Source organism: Apteryx rowi, unplaced genomic scaffold (genome assembly GCF_003343035.1).
Source record: "Apteryx rowi isolate R43461 unplaced genomic scaffold, aptRow1 scaffold_97, whole genome shotgun sequence".
NCBI lineage: Eukaryota > Metazoa > Chordata > Aves > Apterygiformes > Apterygidae > Apteryx > Apteryx rowi.
The window spans coordinates 2096351-2118461 of record NW_020451282.1 but is presented as its reverse complement, the minus strand read 5'-3'; the positions used below and the strand labels follow the sequence as shown (position 1 = coordinate 2118461).

At 37.6% G+C, this 22111-nt stretch overlaps 2 protein-coding genes across 9 annotated transcripts in view; both read right to left on the bottom strand.

Moving 5' to 3' along the window:
* The window catches only part of CUNH4orf50 (chromosome unknown C4orf50 homolog), a 49698-nt gene extending 47183 nt beyond the window's left edge, over positions 1 to 2515 (bottom strand). For 7 of the 8 annotated variants that reach the window (XR_003251770.1, XR_003251771.1, XM_026054837.1 and 4 more), the window contains exon 1: positions 401 to 2515. The gene's annotated coding sequence lies outside the window, so the exon portion shown is untranslated. The remainder of the gene's footprint in view (positions 1 to 400) is intronic. The other variant, XM_026054844.1, reaches the window with a different exon arrangement.
* An 8-nt stretch (positions 2516 to 2523) lies between these two features.
* JAKMIP1 (janus kinase and microtubule interacting protein 1) overlaps positions 2524 to 22111 on the bottom strand; it is a 112778-nt gene continuing 93190 nt past the window's right edge. Inside the window, exons 20-22 of the mRNA XM_026054845.1 lie at positions 6324 to 6389; positions 3345 to 3389; positions 2524 to 2571 (exon numbers count right to left, since the gene is read on the bottom strand). Coding sequence (XP_025910630.1) covers positions 2539 to 2571; positions 3345 to 3389; positions 6324 to 6389 — 144 coding nt within the window. The 3' untranslated portion in view covers positions 2524 to 2538. The remainder of the gene's footprint in view (positions 2572 to 3344; positions 3390 to 6323; positions 6390 to 22111) is intronic.

Sequence of the window (22111 nt, the reverse complement as noted above, 5' to 3'; positions counted from 1 at the left end):
TGCAGTTCAAGACAAGAAAAATAAATGTTTGGCAGGTAACTGTTACAACTGATCTCAGAAATCAGAATCTTATTGTTTCCATCTTTGTTTATACAGCTGGGAGCGATGTGACAGAGAAAGTGAAAATCAGGCCCAACATCCTGCACAGATTGAATATAGACAGTTAATGCATGATGTTCTCAGTTCTATAATAAATACCAGCATGCAATGGTTAGTAAGATCGCAGTGAAATACCCAGTTTTCAAAAACTGCAAATCTTGCTATCCCAGCACAGAACAAAAACATCATGAATCTCATAGAAAATTTCAGGAGAATCAGCCTGTTTCTTTGAGAAAACCATCACATGTGAACTACAATGTAACAAAACACATGAAAAATAAGAGAACACAAGTATTCATACCTTTGTAACACGACCAGCTCCTGTCTTTGCATGGCGCTTACCATTGCAGCTACTTGCTGAATGATCACTGTGTGTTTGTGCTTAGAGTTTCATTTCCAATGATAAGCAAAACTGAGTCTATGAGAAGGAAGAGTGTCTGTTTCTTTGCCATGCGAAACACATTTTCCAATTTCTGTTCCTTCCTCAGCACCTGGTTTGGTCATCCAAAACTCTGTTTATGGTCTTTCTTTTCAGACTAATGCCAAAGCTCTTCTTTTTGCAATGAAGACCTCATTTTTTCCACGTTCTGTCATCACGCTGCTAAAAGTTTCAACTAAAACATGAAAAATCTCTATTTAAGAACACATTCTCCAAATGCTTGTTTCTTTTGAACAACATATTGTGAGCAACACATTCTTTTGGGGATACAGTTTCCAAACTTTTGCATGATCCTTGTGACTTGCTTGATAGTTTCTAATTTAAATTGTGCTTTGTGTCAGGAAACAGGGTTATTCAGACACTCACATGAGCCACAGTTTGCTGCATATGACTGAATTAGTCTTGCAGTCTGCCACAGCTCCTTCAGCAGATAAATGATCTTGCCTGGCAATTCTTCATGAAGAGTACATCTCAGATCATACTTCACAGCCTAAAAAAATATTTGAGAGAACCAGCTTCTTTTGAGACTGATTTCTGCACCTTCAACAGTGATATCCAATTGCTATGATAAATCTTTTCTGTAGCTTGTTTTCTGCTGCCTTGATTGTTCTTGGCCTATATTATTTTTTCAATTATATTTTCCACTTTATCTGATGTATTATCATAACTTTCTTATTCCACTCTATATTCAAGTTGGAGTTCAGTGTGTCCAAAGGATCAGACTTGTGTCTCTGTAGTTTTCTACATAGCCCTTTTAACACAAAAATGATTTTCAAGAAAACTCTAGGGAGGAGAAAGTTATCTTTAAATACTGTGCTATTGTTATGTTCATCATTCCCCTACATGCTAGAAATAATAAAAAATACCTATTTCTTCATATTGTCTTTCCAGTTCTGAAACAATAACTTACTTTCCCCTCTTTGGAAGAAAAAAAGCCTCATCTTTGTTGATTTTACTAACCATTCGCCATCTTAAACAACTCAACTTTCATTTTTTCAATCCGTGCTTCACCCAAAATTTGCCTTGTAGTTCAGGTGGTCAGGGTCCACAAATGTGCTTATCTACCTCTGCTTGGTGAGGTTGTGTCAGGTTTACTTCTTGATGGCTAATGTCAACATTCTTTTATTTCACTTGGGAGGATACCATCTTTTCCTCAGTATTTCTGTTCAAATGTATCTCTGCTCATCACATTTTTCTACACAGCAATTTCTGTATCTTCAAGCCCCTCTTTCTTCTTGAAGAGATAACTGACCACAGTGCATCATGCATTCTGTTTTCCTGACCTTTCAGTTCACCTCAAGATCCTTCATTCTCCCAATGACACCTTTACAAGTTATTGCCTTAATTTTCAAAAGATATTCAGAATGTCATTCTCCAGCGCAGCTCCTATCCACTTCAAAGCTTGCTTAATCCAATCTATCATCTTCCCTTGCTACGCAGCCAAAACTTCTCTCCTCTTTGTCTGTGGATTTCCAACTTACATATTTAATATGAATTTTATCACTGCGGGATTCTAAATCTCTATGTGTTCCAACTCTGAACAGTTTTTTTTTCTTGTCAGCTATTTACTATAGAGAATTAATTGTCAAACATTTAGCTTTTTAAATAGATATAAAAAAGGAGGTTCTGTGTTTCCTGGGTGAAATGCAAACCACATTTGTTGAAAGCATGCAGTATGGAGACAAAGATCTCAGTACTGTAATAAAACCATTTGGTAGATAATAGTTCACATAGCAGCTAGTAATTGCACTTGAATTTTTTTTCCCAGTGTTTGATTGGTGTGTGAGTGTAAATTCTGTTTTGTTTTTTTTTCAGTGTTTATGAGGTGCTGGTTCTTATTTGATTATCAAATCATTCCAGCTTGAAGCTATATCTTTAAAAAAATCTCTAATTTTAAATTCAAATATCTTGCAGCTTGTAGTATTATGCAAACTGTTTTAAGAAAAAATGCACCAATTTAAAGCTGCTCAAATAAATATTTTCTATTTTTGCACATGGACTCAGCTGTTCACTCCATAGGCTCTTTTAACATCCTGCAGAACAAAAAAAAAAAAGTCTGCTCAGCTTTAGACTGATAACATTTATTTAGAAATAAGTGTTGGCATCCAGCCCTAAGGACATAGACACCACAATCTCTTCCTAAAAGCTTGGTGCCGTCTTCAAAATAACAAGATCAAAGTTACCATCACTAATCACCCAGTTTGCCTTTTAATAACCAGCAACGTGCAAGAGTTCAACTAACAAGTAACTATATTTACATCTTTTAACATAGTTATATGTTACGTTAATCAGAGACAGATTTACCTGTGGCAAGATGAATTAAGGGAACTTGTCCCCCACGTTAGCACCTCAATATGATGTGCACTCCTGGAAATGTGAGAACTGAGTAGCCGGCTCTGCATTGGGTTGTGGTGCTTACAGGACTTTTTAAAAAACAGTATGAAAACCAAACACAGTTAGCCACCTGGCCATCCTGCGTTTCTGAAGGTAGAGTCCTGCAGCAATATCTGAACTTTCAGACCGAATATACCTGCTCTGCAGAACTGAGAGGCACTCATGGCAGTTAAGGCAGTCAGTATCCAAGAATGCAAAGTCATTTCTAGTTGGGAACCTGATGACCTTCTGCAGAAGCCTAGGAAGGTAACTTAAAGATCCAGGCTGAATTTTATAGTTGGTCTTCCTCTCTATGTTAGCAAAAACACTGTACCCTTCCCCATGGTTTCAAGGCCTTATGAAGGCAATTCTCAAAGCATGACAAAATCTAAGAGTTAAAAATTGAGTACAAAGAAATATAAAGAATACCAACCACACTTCTTGGCTCAGTTGTGTCATCAAGGCCACAGAATGAATGCTAGTGAAAAAAACAAAAAAAGGAACAAAAACTATAAAATAAGATCAAAAGAAAATGAGGAAAAAAGAAAAGAAAAAAGATGTAAGATATGTAATATGAAATTCAATGACATTACTTTACAGCAGTTAGTCTTACATCAATATTATTTGAGTTGATCTGAAAGAGAGATACAGTCCACCAATCTTTTTCTGATAAAAAGTCACATGATGCAAAATTCAGTATTTGAGGGCAGTTTTACAAATGGTAATATTTGAGGATTATGTAAATTCCAGAAACAATAGGCCTGGTTATGTGACTTAGTTAAGCACGTACTTGTAATTACATGACTAAAGCTTTCCTGAACCAAGACTTACCAAGCCAAGGGCACAAACTAAATGGAACTTGAAGCGTAGAGAATCAATTACAAGAAAAGCATGACATGAGCCTAAACGGCCCTTGTTCCTCATATATCAGCTGGTAGAACAAAACTGCCATTCTACCTGATTGTTGCGTATAGCCTTCGGAAGCAGGATTGTTGGTCAAAGAATCTAAAAATGGGCAAAATACTGCCATTCTTATTTTCTGGCTTGAAAGAATTTCACACAAAATGTAAAAATGGAATTCATTCATAAAGGAAAATAAAATGCTGTGCTCATGACACACTAACTATAAGAGTGATGCATTGCCCTTAGCTACACCCAACAATGGGGCTCAGCTATAAAAACTCCCATTCCTTCAAAAGCGTATGTCTTCCTTCCTCAAGAAACTCATTGTGCTCAATGACACTGGCATGTAGATATCAGTCTGCAACCACGGATGTACTAAACCTTCAAAAGAACAATGAAAGAGAACTATGCCATTCATTGATCCTCTGACAACACGCTCTTCCCTGGGGGGCAGTCAAATTCATAATGGGCTTTAATCCCAAGGAAAAAAAAATGTAATACAGTGCATGTACAAATATATAGGCAAAGGCATTAGATAGGCTAAGCAAGCTGTCACAGACACAGCATTCAGGTAGGTGACAGCTAATGAGAACCAGAAGAACACAAAGTCGACAAATTATTAACAAGAGCAACTTAGTTTTATACCAGACAGCAGGAAGCCCTCCACTCATCTAGGAGTAGAAGGATATCAGAAAATGATGAAGCCTTGAGAAGTCTTCTGCTAATGTAACATTAAGGAAAAGAGAACATTAATCATTTTAACTCAATACAAGCTTTCTGCTGAAGCTGTGGTTAAGCTATTTCTTTTCCAATACTTTTCTCCATCCTTTGCACTGACTAACCAGCACAGATCATTTGAACTTCCATTTGCAACATTAGCACAATTTCACAACTGGGCTAATCCAATATCTACACTGTAAACTATCATGGCAGTGGATTGACAACACGTTTTTGACAATAGTAACATTAGACATGTTGATGTTGTAGAATAGGTGGCACTTGGATTGGAGAGCGGATAAAAAACAGCACTTGCCAGTAGTTAACATGTGGAGCTATTACCTACACCTCAAGGTTTCTTTACCTTGAGCAGTTAACTGCAGTATCTTAGACACCATCGGTTGTTAGGCAGGAGCAACTTCAGGTATGGCAGTGACCCAGGGCAGAAAGGGCAAGGGCAGCAAAAGAGCCCACTGCGGGTGGACACTGCCTGTGTTTCCGGATAGTGGGAACATGGATCACTGCTTGGCCTTGCCCTCTGCCTCCCCAGCGGGATGCAGACACACTAGCCACAGCCAGGGTGCAGAGAGCCCAGCTCCTGAGGACTCTCTGGCTTTTCCACAATGCCAGCTATATACCATGGTTCAAAAAGTGCAGGAAGGGTACTGCAGAGGGGAGACAACTACAATGGGGGCAGGAAAGGCCAAGAAAGCTGCTGAGGGAACTAAGGTAGCTGCTGGATAAATGTGCAATACCCTCAGAGGGTCATGCAGGCAGGAGCGCCACATCCCGAGAGTAGCCGAAGGAGCAGCGAGAAGAAAGCCTTTCCCCATCCAGTGCACAGCTCCCCAAACCCTCTCACAGCTCTGCAAAACCTCACCGACATCTTCCAGCTCTCTCCTATCTACAGCCTTCCAAAAACCTTCCTTTTGCTCTTTTATCTCATTGTAATCCCAAAAGGAAAAAACCAAAGTGTGAAACCTCTGCTAAGCTCTACATTCAGCCCAGCAACATCCCCACAGGTTTACCCCAGGAGTAGGCACCCATGTTCTACCTGAGACGACATGACTGACCTTGGGATCTAGTCACTGGTTTAGAGAAAGCACCTTAACTAAAACATATCACTAGAGCATGGAGAAAGCCCCACTGTCAGTTTGTGCCATGCAGGACAGCCTAACCTCCACAGGCCTGGGAAACATTAAAGTCCACAGTCAAGGAACTTGGTGATATCTCTGGACTAGGGGCCCAGTGATTTAAACATTTTTGTTGTCTTAACGCTCAATCTGCACTTTTTCAAAACTGGAGAATATTTCTATTCAGGATATTAATTTGAAGCTTGTTCTGTCTTAAAGCAAGAGACATTTTCAATTTGCAGTATTCATCACATGTGCCTCATTAACTTTTCTTTTTTTTTTGAGAGAGAGAGAGTTTTGCAAAGGGGCATTATCCGAAGAACAAGGTTGAGATAACCACTTCTGTCAAATACTGTACAGACAAATCTTTTTATGGTTTCTTGATTCACAGGAATTCCTCCCCTTTTAGTCTACTGTTTTTCCAGTCCCTTGTTTCCTTTCCATACCTGGTAGAAAACCCCAGCTAGCAAATAATTTTGAGCAGATTAGAGACAGAACTACATTTAATGCAGAAATCATTTGAAATTAAATTTGATCTTTCTTGTATTGAAATAGATCTCTCAATATTAAAATAAGTACTGTTAACTTCAAACTATCAGTGAAGAAATAAATTAGTATGGAAAAAAAAAACATTAGCATTGCCCAGGACTTTTATTTACCTTTTCCTCAATTTCTTTGAGTTGTCGCTTTTGAAGTTCTATTTTATCTTCTAGTTCTCGAATCCGCTGGAACAAACAAGAAAATCAAAACTTATAATATCTTTTTTGAAAAGAATATGTACCTGAAAAGATAAGAAATACATTAAAAATGAAGAGAAGAGAACATTTTATTATAATAATAAAATATAATAATAATAATAATTAATAGCAATCCATTATTAATGTAACACTTCCTTTACACTTGCACTAGGCATGTTCTTGGCAGGATTGCTCCAAGTTTCCATGAAACCATGGCAACTTAAACAAGCTGCACATTTAGATGATCATGTTTACTACCAGGAAGTCTAATCATCACCACTGCTTAATCACAACCATAACATATGCACTCAGTGAAGGCCAAATAATAGTAGAATTCTTGGAAGTACAACAAAACTACTTTTTCTGCAACAGCCAGAAGTTTTTCACTTATGTAGACAGCCAGCAGTTGATACTATGACATTTCATTTTAACTCTCTTATCTTCCTTTCCTATAAAACACAACTATATTTTGGGTGTATTCATGCTTCCCCAGAAGAACAGAGCACACTTCGATTTTCAGATCATCACCAAGATATCATCCTGACACTCACCTCCATCCTATTACCAGCACCACCTCCTACCACAGTCAGAGGGAATGTCTTCTTCTGTGTAGGTCTCCTTATTTTTAAGGATTTTCCTTTTTTGGTTCCATAAAGGATCTCTGAAAATACAACTTTTTCTGGGTCCACAAATCCTACCTTATTTCCATCCCCTTGTTTCCCTTCAAAAAATTATACTTTTTTTTTAATTTGCTGCGCTTCCACATTAACAAGATATATTTTATTGCATTTTAGGTATATTGTACTTGTTACAGATAAATTACAGTTATAAAAAGAATATTTTGACAGGCAGAATCCTGGGATCTCCTACTGACATCCGCTAGGAGTCAAGGAATGTCTTTATAATCCACCAGCTTCTTCTGGAATTAACGTGCTGACCACTGCCTGGCCTACAAAAGTTAAGGTTATTAACAGTTCCTGAACTTTAGAAAGGACACCGCCAACCAGACAAATTTCTTAGCACAGGCCAATAAAATTAATGTAACAGTTGTTGCACCACTTCTGAAGTATTTTATCATTCCCAAATCGTTTTGAGCAATAGTATCTCCTTCAGAAAAATATCCAATTATTACTTATAAATCTATGCAATCAACTGATGATTTGATAATTGTCTATTTGCATTCAGTTCAAAGACCTCAAACAGTGGGGAATACACCATACCCATGGCAGCCCATGACAGCTCCAGCAAGGCAGCAGCTGACTCAATGAATGTTTGAGAACTGCAGAGTTCAGCTTGAACATTGCACATCTAGGCTGGAGCCACCCTAAAGATGAGGCGCCACCACGCTGCAATTCACCCTGCCTAGTGCAAGGTGCAAAACCGCTGCTGCATCACGCTGCACTGCTCTGAGATTTCCCCAGATAACACAAAGGCACAAATCAGATTACCCTCAAATGACAAGACTACATGCAGCTTTAATTTCATTTTTCCCCTGTTATATTTGAATTGATTCATACTTCATCTGCTCCCCACTCAAGGCGTATCTCTCTCTTGAGTGATAATTTTCATGTACTGTTATAGCAGGAATATTACTATCATTATAAGAAGCCATGCAATGAGGAACAGGCAGATGCAATCACAGCTGAGATTTCCATCAAGTTACCCTCTTATTTCTCTTCCATGCCTTTAAGCTCTGCTGACTCCTACTTACAACCACATCCCAGGTCTGAGTCACAGACTAATTCTCTGGGTAGTCCTGCTACACTCTGTGATAAAATTTGACCATGATGAGATAAGTGGAGAGAACTAATATTTTTAAATACCATATTCACCTTCAAGAATTATCATATGAGCTATTTTTTTTTTAGTATCTGCTGAGAGCTTGTCTCTAATGGATATTCCAGAAAAAGAGAAATAAAAAAGCTCCCAAACATCTGGTGGCTTTCTCACCTCAGGGTTTAAAGCAAGCGTTCTTTTAGAAAAGAACATTTAATTAGGATTAGTCAGCATTTTTCAGATTCGGGAATTCTGTTAATTAGGAGAAAAATTACAATATTATTATTCACTTATGAATTTTTAATCTTTTCAGAAGCCACCTCTGCAGTTCTTCAGAATAGTTCTAAAAATAAGGGCTGAGGTTTCCATTTTCCACCTCTCACGCATAGCCTATCACAGCTCTTAAACTCTGTGAGACTGGTAGGGGAGAAAGACAATGATTAGACAGAGAAAAACAGTTTGGTTTGGACTTCTTGGTTTCCACCGAACTGAAATGGCAACAAGAGAAACAATATTAGCACAGTCTAAAAACCTCCAGAGAGTCATGAGGTAAGAGCATGAATTTGATCTATTTTCCAGAATATCATTTTCAGAAAGGAAAAAAGTTATTCTTCCTTTTCGCAGCATAGAAAACAAACACCCAATGTAATCGGTAGTTTCCTAAAGCTACGTGCAATAACCGAACAACAGAAGTCAGGGTAAGACTTTTGGTTAGCAGTTCCCAACTCTAATCAGTGATTTTTCCCTCTAACAACAGAATATATGCTGCAGCAACTTTTCAAATAGTCCATCCATACATAAGCTGATATGTGGATATATTCTTTCCTTATATAAAAGTTAGCTTTTTAAAAGAGTAATTACCTAAACAGATCTTGCCTGTACTGCCTAGAAAATACCAGATCAGACTTTTTTTTCAGCTGCAGTTTCCTCATCGTTATACTTGTCATTACCAGTAGGTATCTTACACTAATTTACTAATATTTATACACTGTGATGAGGATAGAGGCATGCCTCAATCAAGTAAGCAGATCATGTATCTGACACGTATGAAAAGAAGGATATCTAATATGTTCCCTGGGTCATTCTGTAATAAAATCTAGAGTATAAAATAAAACAAAAAGTAAAAAAAAAACTTTTTTGATTGAGTGTTGAAACAGCTAAAGATAGAGAATAGTTTAAAGGTGACAAAATTTATGTTTTCCAAAGAATCAGTCTGAATACAAAGAATTGAAAAGGAATACACATAGGGTTGAATTTCATATCAGTGAAAATTTACACAAAATCTTCAAAATGACTAAATTTATGTCAGTAGGGCAGATATATACTGCACACAAACATACATGTATATATAGAGGCATGTTCTATAAGAATGATTTGCCACCTAAGGATAACATGTTGAAGTCACACAACTCATGTTTAAATAACTAGAACTCCCCTTACATGAATGGAAATCACAACAGTGATAGACCAGCAGAAGCCTTAAAATGCAAATGGATGAGATTTTATAACCACCCTTTCTCTACAAGAATTAGAGGTCAAACCTACAGAGGTCAGAATTTATTCTGAAATGCAACAGCAGGCTGGAATTTTCCACCACGTATAATAGCTTGAGCGTATTTACTTCTAGGTGTTTACTTGCTTTCTTTCCCCTGGAATATTGTGGGAGGATTATCCAGGAGGACGAAGTGGGCATAACTACTCTAGTCAATATCCTGTGATCGCACAGGGTCAGCGCTGGAAGATAACCAGCCTAGCTCAGCTATTTATATATCCTGAAAATCTGATTTAACTTATGATTTAACTCCATTTAACCAGAGAGATGACTTTAAATAAAATATATACATATATTTGCAATATATTGACAAGAAAAAAAAACAAGTTCAAACCTGTGCAGAGTGACTAACACATAAATATCATTATTTTTCCCCATTGTGCCTATGTACACTATAGCATTAACTTGATCATATGAGAAAAAAATTTCCAGAATATGATTTTAAAAAATAGATGTAAGCTAAATGCAATAATTCTAGCTTTAACACAAAAATAGCTTCCAGAAGCAGCAAGAGATGCAGTCAAAGGTTATATTAAATTACTGAGAAGGAAATTACATAAAAATTACACATCCTAATTAAGACCAAAAGCAGGACTCCCTGACATTTAATATAAGCATTTACGTCTCTATCTACTGTTCCTTTATTTGCAAAAATTAGCAGTCAAGAAGCTGTGGACTCACTCTACGTTCTTCAGCAGTTGATTAGAGGATTTCAATGAATTCTGATTTGTTTACATTTTCAAAAGCCTAACTGTGACAATAAGCCATGCAGAACTATTTTATTGTTATCAACAAATTCTGTCTACCGTCATGGTCGAGAGCATAAACTGATGATCAGTAAGTCATTTTTCCTGCTATGCAATATAGAGATATAACAACTGTATTATAAAAGATTTGTTCAGGTCTGCCTCTGAACAAGGTTCTTGGGACACTAAAGAAGCAGACTAAACCCAGCACATTGTCAACCAAACAAGACTATGTGAGGAAGCAACAAAATCTACAACACTCTGCTACCAAAATATTGAGACCCCTGGGCTTAGACACCCACACAAGAATTAAAACTCTGGGCAGTTCTTTTATTTGTTTCCATTTTTTAAACAGGGAGGGGCAGAAGGCATGGGTGCACAATCTAAAACCAGTGTGGTGGTTGTTTCCTTTAAATCCCCTGGCACTGGTCACAGTCCGAGAGAGGGCTATAGGCCAAGTAGAGGAGTGGTCTGCTCAGTTCTAGCAATTCCCGTGTTCCTACAGTTAATAGCTGCCTGTTAGGCACATGAATACACCTTTTGGGAACTGAAAGGATTCACGGGAATAATGCTGTGCTGTCAAGTCACGGGCCCATACAAAGGAACTACAGTAGGCAAGCAAAGAGCCATAGTCAGCCAAAAATAGTGCAATGAGAACATAACCATGAAAGAGAAGCCTGCAAACATTAGGAACAGCCTGGACAATAAGGCTTCTTAACGCTGCCCACCTTGCTTGCATTCAAAAATGACCTGCAAAAATAATGAATTCTAATCTAGCAATTGATTTTATTGCAATAGCAAACCCAAAACTCACAGAACGTAAAGTTGACAGATTGGTAGATTTGTGAATATCTGCCCATTACCCACTCTTGACAAGTGTTGGTCCATCACCCACATGGAGCTCTCCTGAGTTTTGCAAGGATGGTTGGCTGAACATCCATTTCAGTATGAAAAGCACCTACCTGCTAAATCATTTTTCCACTAGCAATGCAGGCTCCTGCTGCTTCGGGGTAAGGGCTTGCAAGTCGCTAAAAGCAAGCGGGGTCAAAAGGGCCTACTGCTGTACTGCATTAACCAGCAGGTGTCTCTGCTAGCCCAGCTATGGCTGGCATGGCAAATCCAATTAAACTAGGAATAAGGCTCATCTGCAAAATCTGTTTGCATTCCCAGACAGCTACAGAACGAAGATGCTAGAGACATAGAACACATGCCTTATTTATTACTTAGCTGCAGTTTGAATAGACTTTTAAGATCTGTTATGAAACATTTCTTAGTAGTTACATATACATCAGCAAAGGTAGGTGGCACTCARCCACAGCCCTCTTGGACAGTTCAGAAATACCGTCAATTAGGTAAGAGGGAGATAAGACCCAGAAACTTAAGACAGCTCAAGCATAAATTTTCTTGAGATATCTATAATGTAAAGAGAGGCATACGAGTGAAAGTCTGTTAAAGCACCCCTAATACATACTGAAGTATTTATGAGATTACTTCAGTGAACAGAGCCATAAGAGGGAAACTCAGCATCAGTCATTTCCAATTTTATAAAGACAGCGCACTGCCTGTAATGATCACATATTGCTCCTCCTCTCCAATCCCATGTTTGTTTTGCAAACAAAAAATGCCTGTCAAATTGCCCAAAAGCAGGATATTAAATATTTTTCTCAGCAGAAGATTCCTCCTGTGTGCTCGTGACCATCATTTCCTCTCACTTCACAATGGAAAATTTGTTTTCCAGGGAAACAGGATACACCTCTTGAAGTGCCATAATTCACTTAAGCAATTACTTTCCTTTGGGATACTTGGATGGCAAGAGCCTTTACTGTGTATCTTTCAGTACTGGTAGGGAATCTAAGACAGTCAGCTCTTATTTTCTGAGGTAACAGAGGACTGAGACAGAAAGATGGGAATGTGATGGGACTACAAAACATTACTATAGCTTGCTGGCTCCTGCAAAGCGTAACTGGTTCCACAATGTCTTAATACTTCAGCCAAAATATTTTGTGGAAATAAGTAGCCAGCACAGGTCTGAAAACAGCATACAGGTGGATTTCTGCAGCACCATGCCAGGACTACCGTGAGCTCCCAGGAGTAGGGCTACTGGATGCAATGCCTGAATGCCCAAGGCACCTCCCAGGCATCCGGACCTCCCACCAGACGGGAGGTCACCATGTCTGTGCAGAGCTTTGCTTTGTAAGTCGGACGCTGCCTGAGCTGGCCTCTGCAGGACTGATTCAGGGGTCTCTGCACCGACAGCTCAACCACAGCTTCCTGGCACACAGATAACTTCCCTAGAGATACCGGTTCTTTGCCAAATACATCCAAATTCAGCAAAAGGCTAGAAAATGCTGGATGCAATTTCATTGTTGACATTAATCCCTTGTAAAAAGGTGCGAGAAAAGGGATACTACAGCTTAAATAATTGAATTAAAAGCAACAGGTTCCTAGCAGACCACTTAGATCAGGTAGTCCAGTTCCAATGGAGTGACATTAATGCATTGCCAGTGCAGAACCAGGTAGATGTGCTAGGTACTGAATTCAAAAGGAAAATTTCTATAATTTTAAGCATGGTATGGATCTCATGGCTATAATGCAACTTCAAGGAGATAAACATCTCTGGAACATCTGTTTAATCAAGGCTTATATGACATGCAATCAGCACTGAGATGGATGCATGTCTGGGAATATTATTCTACTTTTGGTAACAGAGAATTTCCAGTAACACAGGCTTAGACAACTCAATTTGCATTATGAAGCAAAGGACTACAAATACTGAAGCTAGTAGTGGAAACAATAATATTGCACTTCAGTTACTCAACACCCTTGAACAGTTTAAACAAAATTAAATATTTTCCCAATTAAAAAAAAAAAGTTGATTGCTTTCCCATGAAGTACACATGAAGCGCATGTGCTCAACATACGTTAGAATAACAATTAATCTTCATTAAGTACTTTTTCCGTGAATATAGTGCCAATTCCAAGGAGCACTGAAACAAATGAAAATCCTTCCACTGAACTCAGTGAGCAATGAATTGCAGTCACAGAGCCATCATTTTTCAACAGGAGGTAATAAATCAGCGCGGTAATGATTTACCATCATTTTGAGAGTTTGGCATGCAAGGAACACATGAGGCATTACAAAGAAAGAAAATTGATTTGAGATACTGTATACAGAAGTGCCATGCTACCCTAAGAAGACAGATCCAAATTTCCCCCACCAACCCACTAAAATGTGGGTTCTCCTCATTTTTTTTTTAAGTTCTCCTTTTACAATGCTTCAAATTCTGATGACAAACAGACCATGCCTTTCTCTACATTTACACAGCCCCTTACATACATTTTGTTTTTTTCCCCTATCTCTCTGCTACCTTTTCAGTAGCAAACACAGACTATGAGAATCCTGGTGTTTTCTGTTGATTAGGTAGTGAGAAAAGGCTTGTGATGGAGACACCTTCCTGTTGGCAGGTGCACACTAGTTTGAAGAAGTGCACTTCTTCAATCAAGCCTTTTGTTCTCTCAAATTCACTCACGGCATTAGCCAGTCATTCACAGTCCTGAACCAACATCTCAGATGGCTTCAAACCCTCAAGGATCTGTGCCAGACAGTGAAAATCCTGCCAGGAAAGGAACTTCTATGGCAAATTTCAGCTGCCAGTGATGACCACTTCACCCCTTATGCCGGCATCAAGTAGCAGAACTGATGTGCTTGTTTCCTGGATAAGTGTCTAAGGAAAGAGCCCATCTGAACAAAGGTACTGTTTTACTGAAAGCAACATCAGGAAGATTACTTTCTCTGTCTGCAAAAATATTCTCTTTGCAATGCTAATATAGTTGTGAAAACACAAGAATGTACTAGTCAGAGGTTTGGAAATCACCTCAGCAGTTCCTGTGATTCACTTTTGTTGGATTTACATTCATCAGCAAATCCAAGAAAACAATTTGATAATTTTAGCACAAAGCAGACAAAGAAGGATTTGCTAAGCTGCTTAGAGACTCAGCTCTGAAATGTTTGAGACGTTGAGGTCGATGCACATTTACAGGATATGCACTATGGATGGGCTATATCAAACATGAACTGTATTTTGATTCTTTGAAGCCAGCATATGATCAAGAATGTATCTCATTCTGCAGCAGCATTCATCAAGGGAAATATTTTATCAATCCTACAAAATGAAGAATCAATATTGTTTCATTATATCACACTTTTTAGCAGCTTCTCAACAATATTAAGACACGGGTATGTAAGATATTAAATAATGTGACTAGCATAACTATGTTACATGTACAAACTTAAACAAAAATGAGTATAACATGAATTACCTTTAGCTATTATTCAAATGACTAAGCTGATGGATAAAATTCCTTAATGGAAATAAATATACTTCATTTTTAAAAAGACTATACATTTTAATAGCTATTAAAAAACCTCTATGGTATTTACCAAGTAGCAAATAAAAAATATTTCCTTTGACATTTAGAGCAATTCAAGGATTTATATCAAACATTATTTGATTGCAATGAAATTTTAGAAGATAACCAGAAAATCTGTACTCTGAGTATATTTGACTAGTTTATATTGTACTTGGTGTATTGTACCGCCTCTCCCCTTTCATGTGTAATTGCCATATGCATTTACTCAAGTTCTTAGGCCTGCTATTGCAAAGGGTCTGGATTCAAGGATCCAAATGTTCGCTTTAGTCCCATATTCCTAGAAACTGATTTTGCACAATGAACATAAGGAAACAAGCAAGCATGCTGTAACAGCATTAGCTTAAGTTATTTTTGTTGCCTTCTTGTTTTACTTAATGAACTAAAACTTAATACAAATTTCAGCTGCTCAGATATAATAATAATACACCATTTTGACATGCTATACCTCTCTGAATCTCATCAAGGTCTTTATTTACACATCAGGTAACAATTCCACTCTTTTCTGTGTTCTGCAGTCCTACGATGATAATCGAATTAACTGTTCCTAAAGTAGGAGAATTTGCAGTTTCTTTATTTGCCCTCCTGAGGAGAAATCTTTTAGCAGCTCCACTGAGGCACCTCCTGGCACAAAAGTTAGTAAGTATTCAATTGCAGTGATCTTGGTAGTAAATCAGTGACTTTTTTAAATACAATTTAGCTTAAAATAACCATTTGTTAGAAACTGATACTGGATGACTAGCTGCATGTGAAGATATGGCTCAATATTTACTAGTAAACTTGGTTTTTATTAGCACTGCTAGTCTTATGATGTAGAAAAACTACATTATACATTGATATAACACCAGATTAGCAGCAGTCCTATTGTTTTTCATTAGGAGGAAACCATAATTAAAATCATATAATATATACAGAATGAATGGTTATTCTAAGTCTATGTGAGCTTAGAAGACAAAACAAGTTCAACATCTAAAAATTGACTCATTGACAGCATAGATTCATCATCTGGCAAAAAAAGCATCACGAAATATTTATTTAGCATTAAATTTAGAATATTTTATGTTCTGGTATTTAAATGGCAAATTTTCATTTCAATAATTCTTATGATACATGATCTGTGCATATGAAAACACATTTAATCTTCACTTCTGTAATAATCTTCACAACCTGCTTCCTTCTTAGAATTGCCTTTCTTCTGCAGCTCCCACTGACCTTCCTAGGAAACAGGACATTGAGTATTTCCTGAATTTCAGGTGAGAGTTTTTCTGGATTCTAATATTACTTTTCATGCATACAGTTGTTCTTAACTTATGTGGAGTATAACCTGAATCACACCTCATTTAGGACAAAGGGAACAGACTCTTTAGATATACTTTGTAGGCGGTGTACCAATCCTACTATCATCACTTGTACAGATAAGTAGCATTACTAAGGCAGTTACCAAAGCAGGCATGACTTGATCTGAAGTCTAAACATGCATACATAGGGAACATACATTGTAGGATAAACATACAGAAATGATTAAAATTAATTCTCATCTGCCATTCATGTCATCTGTGTGAAATTATAGAAGTTTGCTGTGATACTGCTAGCAGCAATGAAGGCTTGTAAGACTCATCATTCACTCCTGCAGGACAAATCAATGTACAGGTCAATTATGACTAACCTAGTTATTATATGCTTGCTGGATATAAATTACAATTAGATAGCTATGATATCAAATGCCTTTAAGAGAAATTCATGAATATCAAAAATGTATCAACAGTATGTATCAATCATATACTGAACAGCAAAGCACAGAACACTTCTGAAGTGAAAGCCTTAACGATTGCAAAGGAAATCACTGGCTGCCCTGTGGATTCCTCTTCATCTACAGCTGTACACAAATAGCTGGAGAGGAACTTTGCTAGCACCTTAACACTTCAGATTTTAAAAAAAAACATTAAAAACAGCTAGTCTCTGTATGGGTTTAGATGTAAAATTATCGGAGACTTTTCCCAATTACTGTTGGGTAAGTAATCTTACTAGTAATATTTCCAACTACTTTCTCAATTTTGTCTCAAAGCTGTGAGTTTCTGACCAAGCCAGCCTCTCTTGGGTACAAGGCATGTGCCAGAGAGGACAAACTGAAGACAATATCCTCCCCATGCCCACTAATGAGATACACTGAGCACAGCACCTTTTAATACGCTATAGGTAAGCATTCATCTCTCTCTTCAGAGAGACATTCAAACATTAAAGCTTAATAATTTACCTTGTGTGAAAAATAGATGGTCTATCAACTGTAATAGATTACACAGCAAAGGGCAACAGTACAGTCTCTGGATTTATCCACACTCTACCTGAACATTAGCAGTATATCAAGTGGTAAATCTCAGGTTTCTTATTCAGGCTGGCAATTAATGTTTAAGTAATAAACAGAAAATCTTCAAAAAAAACAGATATGTATTCTGAACAGCTGAGCTGTTAGGATCTTACAGATATGATCTGAACTCCCCCACACAGACAACATGATAGCAGTGTAAAAAACGTGTCCTACCTATGAGCGAACAGGAAAAATCACTGAGAAATCATGTCCGCTATAGCTTTGTTTGATCCATAACCTGTTAGGAACTCAGCTCTTCAAGCCAGAAAAAAAGGAAGGAAGAAACTGAGTGAAGCAAATGAGTTTGGTGTTTCTCAGTTTCAAGCTACAGTTTTGTATTCTGACATTTCTGAATTAAAAAAGTAACTTCTGCTTCTGTCTTTTCCTCAGTATCCATGAAAACAAATTGCCTGAGAAATCTCATTTGCAATGAATCCTTCTCTATGCCAGTGATATACAGCTCAGTTTTGAGTTATCCCTATTTGTCCTAAAGAACTCTCCTATACCTTCTTCTAGTAAAATGTGTTGAGACAGTGGTAGTTTCTGCTTTTATTTCTGATGAATAATCCAACCTGCTTGTAGGAATAAAGGCCATAGTTTCACGTAAACAGTTAAAATATTTACAGCTGTATTCCAACTATTCAAAGTTGAAATTTGGATGCTTTCAGCATTTCAAGAGATGTATTATGTTCAGGCCTAGAATTAAAGTGTTGGTTTGTTTTACCCTGTAAAACTGAGCTCCACCCAAGAATAGCTGCTTTAGAATAAAACACTCCCATCTTAGTACAGTGACTACAGTGCAACTCAAAAAAAAAAAAAAAAAAAAAAAAAAGTCTTACATTTTTTGGTAATGACACAATGAACTAACACATCTTTTTGGTTTTTTTCTTACAAATTTATATAAAGATAAGTGCTGTGGGAAATTATTGGATAAATTCATAAAATCTGTCTTTCATATACTCTCTGATTGGCAGCAACCATCTTTGGAACTGAGATTGTGTCAATCTGCTGTCCTTCAAAGATCTTCTAGCTTCTCTTTTATTAAAAATAAATTAAAATCAAATCAAAATAAGTTCTATTTTCATTATGCATTTTTCTCATGTTTGAATACTGCTAACAGTGCGATTTGAATCATCTATCCTAATTTAAAGCCAGGTTCTGCTCACATTCCACAGTTTCTTACTCCACAAGCAGCTACAGTCAAACCAACAGGAACATATTTCAAGTTAGGTCTCATTTGATACACATAAGGCATCATTTGACCTTTAAAAATATATTAATTTCAGCAGAGACCACAATCACACAGTTTTTTGCAGGAGATCTAGCCATGATACTCTGATTTCTTTCTCTCTTTCTTTCTTTATTATTAAATAAGTTTGTCTAAGTATAACATTGAAATCACTACTTCAGAAACATATTTTATTGCTCCGTTTGAAATATCTTTTCTAGAAGACAGTCTTTATAGCTACAGTCTCTAGCAATGACTTACTGTGAAGCATGTTTTATATATAAAATTATCCTTTTTAACAGAACCCACTAGTAATGATCCTCCATTTTGTCAAATGCACAGAAATGATGATGCGCTGGCAAAGGCACAAATGTTACTCTTAAATGAAGTCCTGCCAAAATTAAACCAGATGCTGGCTTATAAAAAGCTTATAAAAAGTCTGTAACACAATGAGAAACAACTTCTGTGGCAATATATGCACAAAAGGCAGTTGAACTCTACATACCCTATGGCTAGAAGCAAATATCACAAGCTGCTCATGACAGCTTTTTAATTAACATATATTGCCTCCCACCAATAGAAAGGATGGTGTAAATCAAAGCACCTTCTCTGAATTCAAGGGGGTATTGTCAATGTACTTCAGCTGAGGATCTGTCCCCCCGATCTGTGTGTTGCACTCTGAGTTTAATTAAAGCTTTGTATGTCTTCGCAAGCAGATCTAATCACACAGTCCCTAATTTGTCTCCACAGAGAGGCATAGTTTCTTTAATACGCAGTGGATATACATGAATGATTCCATTTATATACTAATGAACAATAATAATGTGGTGCTACACATGCATAAGATGAACAGACCTATCGATGTGAAATAGGGCCTAATAGCCTAAAATACATTTATTTCACTAGAACAAAGCAAATACCAAGTGGTTAAGAACTAAGGCTTAGTTCTTAACTAAGGACAAAGAAGCATGTAGAAAGCTGCAAAGGCTCACGTTTGGACACCCATTAACTCACTTTCTCATGCATGTCCCTGTCCTTTTCAGTCAATGTATTCCCTGGAAGGAACATTTGCCTACTCTTTAAAACCAGTACCTCTCATGAGCTGTATCCCCAAGGTCCTTGCACGAAGCAGTTCACCTACTATGAAACCCTGCAGACCTACCTGCAATGTTCATCACCTATCTTGCCCCTTCGGCATGCTGCAGTATGGTCAAGGATCATTAGATGCAGGAGGAGAGAACTCAACTTCTCCTCCTCCACGGTCAGATCTTCTTGCACTCCCACTTTGTTTGTCTTACACATAAATACTTCTTGATTCAGAGAAGTTTGTAACCTCTCTGCCAGGATAAGCAGAGTTGTTTGCTTGAAGCCCTCACATCAGGCGCACCGGAAGGCAACAGAATCAAAGAAACAGGCCTTCTGGAAGTGGTTAAACTTCCAGAGTTTCAGAGAATTCAGAGTCCTTAAATGATTATATATAGTTCCTGTTTCAGGGAAAGTTTAGAAGCGCTTGTAGCAAGGACGTTCTGTATCAAGTCTTGCAGTTCCACTGTGCTGTCACATCATTCTCTTTAACCTCCACTTCAGCAGAGGTAAGAAGAATGGTGTGTACTGCAAAGGCAGTGTAGAGTGCACAAATATGACCAGGTCCAGACTACACTTTTGCCAGAATAAAGTGTAAAAAACCTTTTGCTAATGCCATTATTTCAGCAAAACCTCTAGTGGCCATAAATACAATCAAGAAAATAGGGGGTAGACTTAATATAGCATCTAGGGATGTGTTATATCTACAGCACCAAGAAAACCTCTATTGTAGCAGCTTCAGCCATACATTAGAGTTCTGCCAACACAGGTATGCCCTCATTTTTTGTAACATTAGTGTCTGTCACCTGGTAGTGTAGATGAGTATAATCCAATGAGGATTACCTCTGTGACATTATTGATCCATGCTAGGTTTTCTTCTGTTTTGTTTTGTTTTTAAGCAGTGCACATTTGCACACGACTACTAAGTTATCAGTGTTGACCAAGTCTTGTAAGGACAAACAGAAAGAAAAGAACCAAGAAGAAGGTATTAAGGAAAGGATTTCAACTGCAGTTTGTTCATTTCCTATACTGCAGGCAAATTAATTACCATCTTTGCCTTAGTTTTTCCTCCCTAATACAGAGGGTTAAAAATAGATGACTAAAATACTTAGCTTCTTCTTAGGCAGTAAAACTCAGTTTAACGTATCCTGCAGGGCTGTAATATTAGCATGTCTAATGAGACAGGCACAACACAAAGCTCTGATGACACACTATAAAATGCATCAGGAGATAGAAACATAAACAGCTGTAGCTAATAAGGCTAGCTTTAACATTAGCATTTTGGTTTAGAGCAGTAACTCTAAAGCTTTTTTCCACACTTGTCATATTTCACTTCCCATGATGAAGCAGTCTGTGAACATATAAACTCGATTCTAACCTAAACTGAAGATGTGCTCCAGACATGCACCAGTGCTCCGATAGCAAGCAATCCATGGGACCACACTGAACATAGTCCAAAGTAAACTCCTGAAATGCATATAGTATGTGTGCTAGGTCCTCAGAAACAACAGTTTCATTCTACAAATCCAATCCTATTAGTCCACCCTATTTGTCAATGTTATATTAGCCAGAAACTCTGTCCTGGCTGTCCACCAAATGCACTCCTGCCCTCCCAACAGGGGGCTACAGAAAGGTCCTAGCCAATAATGGTCCTTTTGACATCTTCAAACTACATGGCCGGTAGAAGCAAAGGACCAGACTATATCTAGTCTTATGTAAAAACCTCAGACTGCATATTGCTCAGATATAGAGGCCTTAGCATCAGGTGTTCAGAGAGCATGATCTGCTCGTCTCATGCCCTCTCCTGCAAACGTAGAGGCAGAACTGTACCACCTATCAGAACCAGCAGAGACAGCAACGGGCAAGCTTAAAAGAAGAGCTAAAAAGCTGCGAGTCTCTGCAGCATGTGACTGCAGAGATCTGCATTTCCAATGAGGAACATACAGGATTTATACAACTAATAAAAATTAATATTCCTCAAATATACAAGCTATTTCTTCACAGGTTCCAAGCAAACACAGACTTCATTCCTTGGAGCCAAAAAGGATTTTTTGGAACTTTCAGAGCTCTCACATAACCAAAAAAGATTGATGACGTACTCACCAGTCAGTGGCATCAGTCAACACACATCATTCACACTCAGTGCATTAGAATAGCTTAGTGCTTTGAATAAAATACTAAAAGTTTGGCTAGGAAACTGGAAACCTAAGGAGACTGACAAATAACATCCATTCTCACTAATTTTTAGCTACTTTAATAATATTAAGCTTGTAACTTCTGGCTTATCTCCCCTCTGGATGAACTGTGATAAGAATCACGTTCTCTGTATCTCACAGACAGCCAAAGTCTGATGCCACAGACTGTGCAAGGTTACCCACACACAGTAGCTATCAAAGCAGATTAAAACACTAAAAGTAACTTGCGATTCTATCTTTTTCATTTAACAAGTCATCTCAATTGATTTTCTTTCTGTCTCCTTTTTTTACTTCACCTCTGGGAACGAGAAGAGGAAGAAAAACAGCTAAAACTGAA